This window comes from Mirounga angustirostris, unplaced genomic scaffold (assembly GCF_029215605.1).
Source record: "Mirounga angustirostris isolate CCGP_5_RB_7025 unplaced genomic scaffold, mMirAng1.0.hap1 SCAF_7, whole genome shotgun sequence".
Taxonomy (NCBI): Eukaryota; Metazoa; Chordata; class Mammalia; order Carnivora; family Phocidae; genus Mirounga; species Mirounga angustirostris.
Window position 1 is genome coordinate 96,894,837 of NW_026991715.1, and position 12,121 is coordinate 96,906,957.

The 12,121-nt window shown below is 47.0% G+C and overlaps 1 protein-coding gene across 2 annotated transcripts in view; it reads right to left on the bottom strand.

The window, feature by feature from the left end:
• Positions 1-12,121, bottom strand: part of WWC1 (WW and C2 domain containing 1) — a 147,779-nt gene that overhangs the window by 72,516 nt on the left and 63,142 nt on the right. For both annotated transcript variants that reach the window (XM_045887461.3, XM_045887470.3), the window contains exon 2: positions 5,424-5,533. In XM_045887461.3, the coding sequence (XP_045743417.1) occupies positions 5,424-5,533 (110 nt within the window). The remainder of the gene's footprint in view (positions 1-5,423; positions 5,534-12,121) is intronic.

The following is a 12,121-nucleotide window of genomic DNA, read 5'->3' on the forward strand; positions in this document are numbered from 1 at the left end:
TGACCTGAGCCGAAGGCAGTCGCCTAACCAACTGAGCCACCCAGGCGCCCCCTCCCTGTAGTTTTAATTTGTATTTCCCTAAGGACTGATGGTGAAAGCATACTTTTATGTGTTTACTGGCCATTCGTATGTCTTTAGTGAAGTGTCTTTTTAAATCTCTTGCTTATATTTTTTATTGGGTTGCTGGGCTTCTTACTACTGAGTTGTAAGATATGTGTTCTTTATATATTCTTGATATGGATCCTTTGTCAGATGTAAGTATTGTAAATATTTTTTCCTTATTTGTGGCTTGCCCTTTCAGTTTCTTAATGGTGTCTTTTGAACAATACAGGTTTAAATTCGATGAAGCTCCATTTATCGCTTTTTTCTTTTATAATTAGTTGTCCAAATAAAAATCTTTGCCTACCTTAAAATCTTGAAGATTTTTCTCCTGTGTTTTCTTCTAGATCTTTTCTAGCTTTCCTTTTTATGTTTGGGTCTATGGTCATTTTGAGTTTATTTTTATGTACAGTGTGAGGTAGGGACAGAAGTGGAGGTGTACTTTTTTCCATGTGGGCCAGCTGTACCAGCAACTGTTGAAAAGACTGTCCTTTACGACACTGGGCTTTTCAAAAGCTCTCAGGGGGTTCTATGGAATTGTGTTAACAGCTGTTAATCCTGAATTAGTCATATTCTGAGGGGGTCCTCCCAGGCCCAGCCTCTTCTGCTGGTACTCCCCTTCCTTAAGTCCATCACACCCAAACAGGTAACTTTACACCTGGGCAAGATCTTTGACATCACATTGTCTAGCTAATGTTCGTTTTCCTTTTTATTAAAGCTATACATGGACACAGTTTAATCATTCAGCAGGTTACAAACTTAGCTACATAAAACATCCTTCCCCATCCTCTTTCCTCTCATGTGCCCCTCCCCAAAAGGCAGCTACTGCCAACAAACATTTAGCTGACTGAGTGAAACCATGATTGAAAACCCCTTCTCTATCCTCCCTCATGCTCCAAACCTCAACCTACAAATAAATACATTCCACACACGTTCCCCACACTCGTGAGCTCCGCACACATTCCACACCCCACCTCGACACACCACACACCCACTTTCTATACACACTACACACCCACCCACGTGGCTAACACTATTGTATTCTCCAAGGGCTTTAACAACAATCGTCTTAAAAACAGCCGGAACATCTGGAGAATGCCCAACCATGTTACTATGCAAATGAAAAGCAGTGAAGTAACAGTTTCAACCTATGATGAATTTATCAAAAAATAAAGAAATGAAAACAGCCCCATACTGATCAAGGTATGAGGAAAACAGTACCCTTGCTGCCTGTGGCAATACAGATTGCTACAATTTTCTGGAAATACTTATCAACCTAGGAATATGGACTGGAAGTCTCAAAAATGTTCATAACCTTTCACTTAGTGATCCTGTTTTTGGAAATACAAAGGAAATTATCACAAAGGAGAGAAGCAATATGAATAAGGAGTCTCCCTCTGGTGTTACTTATTTATAACAAATATATGGAAATAACACAAAAGGTCAGCAATGGGGGCAATTACAGTGCATTTGTTTTATGTGTTAACATGTATCACTACATCTGTTTGATGCATTAAAAATGACAAATACAGGGGCACATGGGTAGTCTACTGAGTATCCAACTCTTGGTTTCAGCTAAGGTCATGATCTCAGGGTTGTGGGACTGAGCCCTGTGTCGGACTCCATGCTCAGCAAGGAGTCTGTTTGAGGATTCTCTCTCCCCCTCTCCCTGCCCCTCCCCCCACTTGTGTCCATGCTCTCTCTCTCTCTCTCTCAAATAAATAAATAAATCTTTTTTAAAAATGACAAATATGAAGACTATGTGGCATCTCTCAAATACTCATACTGTGAAGAGAAAATAGTAGAACACACAACTTGATCACTGATTAAAACCATCTAATCATGATGGATGTAAACAGTCAGTGGGAGTACCAAAATAATAAAACGGGTTATATTTTGGAAAGAGTTGTCTATATTTGCTGCTCCCCATTCCTCCAGCTTCTTTCAAACTCACTGTAGTGAGGCTCGTGCCCCAAGTCCTTATCCAAAGCTGCCCTCCCAAGTCAGGTCTATCTCAGTCTTCTTGGTACCTGACCCATCAGAAGCATTCAACAGGACTCAGGATCCTCTCCTTGATGCGCTTCCTTCACATGGCTGCCAAGATAGCCTGGTTTTCCTCCCTCCTTCCTGGTCACAACTTAGAGTCGCCGCTGGTTTTTCTCTTCTCTGCATCCCCTTACTGTCCGAGGACCTCAAAGCTCATTCCTTGGTCCTCTTCTCTGTCTTTGATGTACTCCTCTGATGATCTCAGCTAGTCTCATGTCTTTAAATACTACTTATATGCCAACAACTCCCAAATAACTATCTTTAGCCCAGATCTCTTTTCCAAACTCCAGATTCCTTTATCAAACTGACCAGCAACATCTTAGATGTGTAACAGGCATGGAAGACTCGACATGCCCAAACTCTTGTTTTCCTTCCTAAACTCAGTCCTCCTCTAGTGTTTTTCATTCAATCGATGACACTCCATCCTGCCAGTTGCTCAGGCCCCATGAGTATCATACGTTCCTCTTTCTTTCATGCTCCATATACAATCTACTAGGAAATTCTGCTGGCTCTATCTTACAAATACATCCACATCTGGCCACTTTTCACCACCTCCACCACTATGGCCTTGGTCTGGGGCACTGTCCTCTGTCACCTGGACTACTGCAATCATCTCTCACAAAATTCTCTGCTTCTGTCCTTGCCCCGCTAAGGTCTATTCTCAGCAAAGCAGTCAGAGTGGCCCTTTCAAGAAATAAAGCAGACCATGCCACTCATCTGCTTAAGACCCTCCAACGGCTCTCATCTCACATGGAGCAAAAGCTAGCGCCCTGAAGGCAGACCACCACTCCATCTATGCCCTGCCACTCTCTAGCCTGATGTCCTCCTCCCAGCTTCCTCACTCACTCTGCCATGCGCACATCTGCCTCCTTACCATCCTGCGCAAGCTAAACGTGACCACACCTCAGAGTTCTGGCTCTATCCATCCTCTACCTGAAATGCCCCCTTATTTCCCTCAAGTCTTAGCTCAAAAACTCAAATTCTCAACCAGGTCTTCTTTGAGAAGACCATGACCGCTGTCCTTTCTCACCACCTTCAAATTCACCCCCGCATGCCTCAGTCCACACTCTGCTTTCTCTTTCTCCCCTAATACTGCCATTGATTAATATACCATATAATCTGCTTATTTGTGTTATTTTTTGGCTTTTCTGCTAACATGAAAGCTCTGTAAGGGCAAGAATCATTGCCATTTTGCAATTCTTACGTATCCCAAGTTGTGAGAACAGTGCCTAGAACATTAGAGGTGGTCAGTGAATATTTGCTGAATGAATGAATGCTGGATGGTAGATTTAACTTGTTCAATTGTATTGGGTCTATAACTCAAGAAGGTAATTTCAGTCCATGAACAATACACACATGGAACACTGGTCCAAGTCCACGGCTCTGAATGCTTGGGCCTCAAGGGTCACATTGACATCACCTGTATCACTGGTTCCATCAGCAGAGGTGGTGTCCTCCATCCAAGGAGAACAACTTCAAAGCAAAAGGCACCCAGTAGCCTGATAGCTGGTAAAACTATCAGACAGAATTCTTCCTATGGTGGCCCCCATTTGCTCACCTGCCCATACACCCCATTTCTGCCCTCATCCCCTCAAGAATAAACTCTGCCGCTGCCTGCTACTCCTTCCTCCCTTCTATTTCTCCAGCAACTCTCAGAAGCACCTTAAAATCCTGCTCTTACCATCAGATTTTAATGAGGGGGATGAACTCAGCAATTAGACGCAAGGAGAGGACTGCTTAGGGTCCCTGTACATCAGTGTTTAACCCAGCATACCGTGCAGCCCTCCAAGCATTAACCTCATTCCCTGTACACAGTCAATTAGGCATATTTACTTCTCGTTATCCAGCATGCAATCATGAGTGCTAATAAAAACCTCTGCTACCCCCAACAAAGCAATTAATGCCATTAGCTGTCTCTCAGAAACTCTTCGACGAAGTCCGCTCATTCATCCATTCAGTCATGAATTCATGCACGTATGCCCTTTCCTATTTAACAAAGGTCAAGTGCACACCTACTGTGTGCCTTATCAAGCACAGGCCTGGGACTGGAGCAATGAATTGAGATACTGTCTTGCTTTACAACAGGCAAATGGTTATACCACTGAGTGATGAGGGGCACGGCCGGGTGCTAGTGAAAACCCGAGGAGGAAATGAATGGGGAAGCACAGCCTGGCTCCCTAGCACCAGTTCAAATCCCAGCTCTACCACGTTTTAGCTCTGAGTGTCAAGCAGCCAGTTACGACTTCTAAGTTCCATTTGTAAGATGGGGATAATCATCCTAACATCCCATAGGGGAGCTGGGAGGATTAAATGAGATGATGCCTATCAGGTGCCTTGCTGAGCACATGGCACAGAGTGTATGTTCAGTAAACAGGGGCTATTAGGTTTTCCTACCCTATTCTCGGCCTTCAGACTTGGCCAGGCCCAACCCATTTCAGTCCATTCTCCTCTGGCCTGAAAGGACAAAGGGAATCCTACACTTCAGAAGTTGAGAGTGAGACAGGCATTGGACAAATGGGGCAGCAAATTTCAGAGGACAGGAAATAGTCCTGGCCAGGAAGGTATACAAAGGAAGGAGCCCAAATACACATCAACTCTCCCTGGCTGGGGGACCGTGACCTGGATTTCTCCACCTGCCAGACAACATGCTTGTCCCTTTCTCAATCTATTCCTCCATCATGGTCCCAGAGACAGAGACACTAGGAATCTGTACTCTAGATCAGGATACTTGGATCATGGACACAAAGTGAGGGTGGGCTGACCGATATGATGGGCTGTAGACGCACACTGCTGCCAATCCACCATGGACGTACGTGTGCACACGCTGCCAGCGACATGCTGGGGCTCTAGCTGCTCCAAAATGGCCTGGCAATGACAATGACACATCTGCCTTACATGGAAAAAAACTCTGTATGCACAAAAAATTGGGATATATTAAAAAAGTGAAAGAACAGATGCAAATACACACAAACATACAATTGGAACATTTCTGGAATGATACACAAGGAATCAGCAGTGGCTGCTTCTGTAAAATCGGGGAGCTGGGTTGTGAGGGGCAGTTTTAGATTCTATTTAAAACCCTTCTAAACGGTTATTTTGTACACGCATACATTATCTATCTATATCCACATTGACATCTCTATCTAACTCTGTAGAAAACAAAACACAATCTGGCTTCAAGAGCCTCTGCCGGTAGCTCTTTCAGACTTGGAGTTGGGGGGTGTGGAGGTAGAGGGGTGGGGTGCAGGATGGGAAAGGGAGGCTGGCCAGGAACTTACTGGTGTTGTGGTCTATGAAGTAATCTCCAACCTGTGGGTCATACGCCTCTTCCCATCCTAGTGGCAACTCATCACTAATGCAGTCAGCAAAGGTGAGCGGTTTGGTGTACCTGGCAAGGGAGAGGAGAAACAGACTCCATCAGCCCACAGTCCCCAAGGCCCTGCAACTCACTGCTTCTCTCAGCCTCCCTGCTCCTCGGGGCTGGCCCAACAGAGCCACAGACGTCGCACCGCCCCTGGCTCTGCTGTCCCCATGGCCCCCGTTGTCCCGGGAAGGTGAGTGCATGGCTGCAGCTGCAGGATTAGATCACCCAGGAGGAGGTGGGGAATCTGTATTCCGATCCCAACTTTGCCACTAATTTGGGGATGATTTGAGCAAGACATCTTCCTTCTTTGGGCCTGTTTCTGCATCTCTGGGGGGTTTGCAGAAGAGGGTTCAAAGGTCAAGTCTTGCTTCTGGACTCAGACTCCAACCCTTGCTGGCTTCTTCATCGGCAACTCACTTGACAACCCCACCCCCAGTCTTCATTCTGGCTCTATCTCATGTTTGTCATGCCCACTTGCCCTCCTGAAAGCTGGCTTACAGCAGCATCTAGAATAGCAGATGTTCCATCCCTATGAATTTGGCCAAAAGAAGTATTAATTTGCCTCCTGAGCAGGTTCCCAAATGCATACACCCACCACCATCCTTCCCTAGACAATCCAGGCCAAACTGATCTTTTTATTTTTTATTTATTTATTTATCTTAAAGATTTTACTTATTTATTTGAGAGAGAGAGAATGAGAGAGCACATGAGAGGGGGGAGGGTCAGAGGGAGAAGCAGGCTCCCCGCCGAGCAGGGAGCCTGAAGCGGGACTCGATCCAGGGACTCCAGGATCATGACCTGAGCCGAAGGCAGTCGCCCAACCAACTGAGCCATCCAGGCGCCTGAAACTGATCTTTTTAATAATAACCACCATCTAAAACCCCATTTTGGTGTGCAGTGGTGGTAATCACCCACTTGGTGGCTAAGTCAGACAGACAAATCATCCAACTAAATGAACTAAGGGCTGTCAAGGCTGGAAAACAGCACAAGCCACTGGTCAAGCATTTTAGCCAGACTGCAGGGAGCCACCAATCTAGATACACAGCCAATCAGCCTGAGTGACCCCTGCAGAAAACCCCTTTGGTTTCTCCCATTGCGGACTCTGCTTAAAATACATACTCAGATGTTCTCAGTCTCCTGTGTGCTCCCACCCCCTCCCAATCCTGGAAAACCAGAAGGCTCTGTTTCATCACTCTTTGGATAGAGTGATGTACAAACAGGACAGGAAGAAAGAGGACTGGGTGGGGTCTAGGAGTTCTGATGAAGACCTTCCCTCCAGGCCTCAGGAAACTACCCTCTCTCTTCTACTGTGTGATCTCCTCTCCTATACCCACTCCAAGTCAGACTTTAAGCTAAATATTGGGGGGAAAAAGAAACACTGAAGGAGCCCCTGGTGAACAGGACGTGGTGAGTTCACATGCCAACATATATCCAAGTCAGGTAGGTTGTGAAAAATACCTCCTGGCTGAATAAATGGAGAATCCAAAAGCTAGTTAGTAATTTACTGCTGTATTGTGGGAGACGATGAGGATGAGGCCAGAGGTATCTAGGATATGCAACAGACTCAGTTCCGTCAAATAAGGATTTAGGAAGCATCACTTACATTGGCTGTGTGGGTTTGGCCACTTACTTAATCTCTCTGAGCTTCAGTATTTTTCTTTTTTTTTTTTTAGAGAGGTAGGGGGATGGAGGGAGAGGGAGAGAGAGAGAACCTCAAGCAGGCTCCACTCCCAGTGCAGAGCCTGACGTGGGGCTCGATCTCACGACCCTGAGATCATGACCTGAGCAGAAATCAAGAGTCAGACACCTAACCGACTGAGCCACCCAGGCGCCCCTCACCTAAATCATTCTTTTTTTTTTTTTTTTTTTAAGATTTATTTGAGGGGCGCCTGGGTAACTCAGTCAGTTAAGCGTCTGCCTTCTCCCTCTCCTACTCCCCCCTGCTTGTATTTGTTCCCTCTCTCGCTGTGTGAGACACAAGCAGGGGGAGAGGAAGAAGCAGACTCCCTGCTAAGCAGGGAGCCCGATGCGGGGCTTGATCCCAGGACCCTGGGATCATGACCTGAGCCCAAGGCAGACGCTTAACCAACTGAGCCACCCAGGCGCCCCACACAGATACGAATCTTACTATATATACTGTTTGTAACCCAGAAAACCAAGAAGATATATCCCTTCCTGACAGTTCCCCTGGATCAGCACCTTTCAAAATTCTTCCATGGGGATCAATTAAATGGTTTCATCCAATGGTACATCTAAGCAAGAGATCCTTGTGTCCCCCACCTGCTCAATAAATATTTGTGGAATGGGTGACTGCAATAATGAGTATGTAGGAATGAAAAATAATGATGTATTGTTCTATATGTTGCTAATATGGGAGAATGCTCTCAATATATTATGAGAAAAACAACACTGTTGAAAGAGAAAATCTACAGGATACTGTTATTGTATATTTTGCCTACAAATCCGTGTGTGTGTGTGTGTGTGTGTGTGTGTATAGAACAGAAACTGGGTGCTTGCTTCAGCAGCACATAAAGAAGGGAAACTGGAAAGATGTACATTAAAATGTCATCTTGGTACAGGGGTTTTAATGTAATTTTTTTTTTTTTACTAATTTCTCTGTAATGTTCATACATCAGTGTAATTAAAATATTTAATAATGGCTAAATCGAGGCCTAGAAAGCAAGTTATATATGTCATGTTCTCTCTCCAGGTAGCAGGCACTCTTACTCCATTTTACAAATGAGAAAACATGCTCAATATCACACAGTTAGTAAACCCCAGAGGGATAACCTAAATCCCCACGACCTGATTCCCAAACCTGAGCTTTGCTAATAGGAATTAACAAGACCAAGTGAGTCTCAGAACAATCTGGAACACAGAGTAAGCTATGCCAGAGATACAGGCAACGACTCTGGACCAGAGGCAAGCCTGTAGGCAAAAGGCGCTGGAGCTTTAGGATATTTGCACCTTTGGTCATCTGTGTCTTGGTACAAAGATGTTCAATACACTTGGATCATCCACAGCTGCTTGATGAAAAGATAATCAAATGTTTCAAAGTCACCAAGTCATCAATACCAGTAATTCACTGAACTCTCTCAGTGAGGAGGGGCCTGGGGGCAGGTCTGAAACACCAAAATGCATCAATTTTCCAGAAAACCATGAACTCCGCTGATTGTTCCGGCCTTAGACACAGGGAAGTCAGAAGTGAGATAAATGTTAGCTACAAGGTTCAGTAACGTGACTGCCATGAGAATACCCCACTGAGACGCTGACTTCCACATGCAGTGAACACAGACACTGTGCCCTTCAGGGATAAAGAAGAGTGAATCAAGAGGACCCAAAGTCAGAAGGAGAGGGCCCGAGGAGAAAGGCGGGCTCTGGTTTGATATTCAGGGTTCCCCTTTGATGCAATCTTGGAGGAGAAGCCAGAGGGCTGATAGCCTAGCTCCCAGAGCTCTTCCATGGGAAAGAGAAAAGCTTCTATTGGAAGACTATGCAACTTACAAGAAATCTGGACAGCAAGATTCTCTCTGGCACAAATGCCAAGAGGGAGATGAATTATTCAGTGTGCAGCAATGTGTCATTCAGAGAATCAGGATGAAGAGAAGTGTTTTTAGCTGCACAAAGATTTAAACACACACACACACACACACGTGTATATATATGCACATGCACACATTCACTCTTCCTGCCAGAGAGAACGGTCTGTTTAAACCAGTCCCCTCTGGGAAACGGTGGGTGCTTCTCTGGCCTACAATGTTTCCCCCTTGGGCAAGTGCCAAGAATGTGGGCTGGGAAGAGATGTCCGCTTTCAGATGTGGCCCAGGCTTGGGGGCTTGCCTGGAAGTCACAGCCCCCACCCTCCAGTGAAGCGATTCACCCCATTTTAAGCTTCAGGGCGGCCTCCAGCCTCCATGTCCTGGACTACCGAAAACTCCAATCATGAAATCAAAATGTCCCAAATACTGGAGGGGTGAGAGGCAGGGAGGGAAGAGGGCCAAGCAAAAACTCGTTCTGCCTCTTCTTAATTACAAATCTCTGAAGGAACACAAACATTCCTAAATGTTTCACAACAGGCCCTCCTGCAGAAGCGGCCCGGATGTGTCACCTTGGAGACAGGTAGGTTCTGCCAGGATCACCCTACGGGGAGCACACTACAGGGGGTGCCACTGGCCCACCTGTGCAGGAGCACTAGCTCCCTGCCCTCCTCCCGGCGTCATGTCACTTTCCTATGATCTGTGGGAGAGGCTACCAGGTCGCCATGGCCGGTATTCGGTATTCAGACAGTGCATCCTTTCTAAGCAAGGCAGCTCAGAGAAGGAACGGAAGGCCTTTTGCCAAGTCTAACACTGGGTGGTGATTCTCTGGGGACTGAGGAACGCGTAACCTATCTTTCATGTTCCTACTGCCTCCCCAGCGATCCCAATGCTTCCCACAGTAACCTCTTTATCGCCGTCCAGCAGGATGCTGGCCCCCGACTGGGCTCTCTCCGAAGGACAGCTGGGCGGGATCACTTTCTAAAGGGCCCTCCAAGATCAGAGGAGATAAAGGGCCCTCCAGACTGCAAGCCAAGAACTGTCCAAACTTTCAGCTGAACCTCTCCTCCCACCCAGGCACAAGGAGCCCGGCCAGCAGGCTCCTCCGCCTGGGGCTGTTTCACATGCCTAGTTCCCGTAGCTTTGATTGCACACCTCCGACCTTCGTAGCCTCACCTCCAGGCTGCTGCAGAGCAGGGCCGCATTGCCAAACTGCCCCTTCACCTTGGGCACCCTGAAGGCTGGGGTGGGCAGGGAGAAAGTGCCATATTGGAAGTTCTCTTCCCTTCCTTTAATTCAGTTCTGTTCAAACACCTTAATTCAGGGCGCCTGGGTGGCTCAGTTGGTTAAGCGTCTGCCTTCGGCTCAGGTCATGATCCCAGAGTTCCGGGATCGAGTCCCACATCGGGCTCCCTGCTCAGCGGGAAGCCTGCTTCTCCCTCTGACCCTCCCCCCTCTCACGTACTCTCTCTGTCTCATTCTTGCTCTCTCAAATAAATAAATAAATAATCTTTAAAAAAAACCAAAAACAAACACCTTAATTCATACATCTCACAACAGGAGGGGGAGGTGATAAAAACAACCATCTCAGAGTTTGCGAGGAGGACTGCGCACCCAGAACACAGCTGAACCTTCATCAACGCCAATTCAGAAGTGGACGAGACAGACAGGCACCTGCTCTTAACACTCTAGTTGGGAGACACACCCCAATCAGGAAGCAAGCCACCGAAGTCACTGACAGCAGAGATTCATGCTACGCAGAAAAATGCCACAGGGTGGTGGGATCAAGGGTAATAGGGGTGGGGAGCGGAGGGGAGGGAGTGCCAGAGGAAGCCTCTTGCAGAAGGTGATCTTTGAGCAGAGACCCCATGGGGGGAAGCAATGGGAAGGGCCAGTTGGGGTGGGAAGATGTTGGTGAGTTTGAGGGGGGAAAAAGCCACCTGACACATCTTTCTAAGTGATGGTGTGGAGGCATGGGGATGTAATGGGTGGGCTTCCCTTGTAAATGTCTCCCCTATGCTACGCTGCAGAAGGAGACCTAGAGAAGCTCCCTGCCTCACCCTCTGCTTTCCTTCTCTCTCTCCCGTTTCCGGTAGTCCTCCAAGCAACAAACATTTACTGCATGGACACAAGAGCCTAGTCCCACGCCAGACACTATGAGGACTCTGACATTTGAATAAACCTTATCTCTGCTTTCAAGAGCAGCGGCTCTGGCCAGGGAGCCAATGCTCACCCTTAAAACAGGCAGTGACCCATTGCCAGGGCATTTGGTGACTATATATGAGGTGGCTATGTTACCTGGGGCTGTGGGCCACGGCAATTAATCAGACGATGTAGGGATGGTTAATAAGCTGCTAGGTCAGCCGTTCAGATGCAAAAGGCCAACGGGTTGGGAAACTGGAGAGAATGAGGCGATAAGGTGTAGTGAAGAAAGGCTGGAGGAGGAAGGAGACCAGGCAGGAGGGAAAAAGATGGTGGTCAGCTTCACAGTTCCTGGGGAGACAGATTAGCTGCTGCCCACAAAGGCTCAGGAGCCCATGCTGGTCGGAAACCCATGCTCAACATCTTCCACAACTGTGGGCGTGTTACATAACCTCTTTAGGAGGAGTGTCCTTCTCTGTGAAACTTGTAAGTCCCAATCTCATAAGGGCGTGGTGGGGATTAAATGAGATAACCCATATAAAGTGCTTCGCATAGGGCCTGGCATGTAATAAGCCCTGAGTAGATGTGGGTTGTTAACAGGATCTGTGGAGAGGCTTTGTGCTCTGTGCCTCATGTCTCCTTCCATCTTAGGTGGTCAGATATGTTAATGATCCTCATCAGCATCACTCTTCACCCCAAGAGATACCCTTGGTGGTTAAAACTCCCGGGCTCTACAGTCAGCCACCTGCATACCCATGCAGACACAGTCACTTACTCTTTGGCCTTGGGCATGAACCCTAACCTGCCTGAGTTTGCTTCTTCATCTGAAAAGTGGGGATGTTCTGAGTAACCACCTAGTTAAAATGAGCTGTGCTGAGCCCATGGCACACAGGGCTCAACCAACATTAGCTGGTATTGTGAGTTGGGTCTTCTA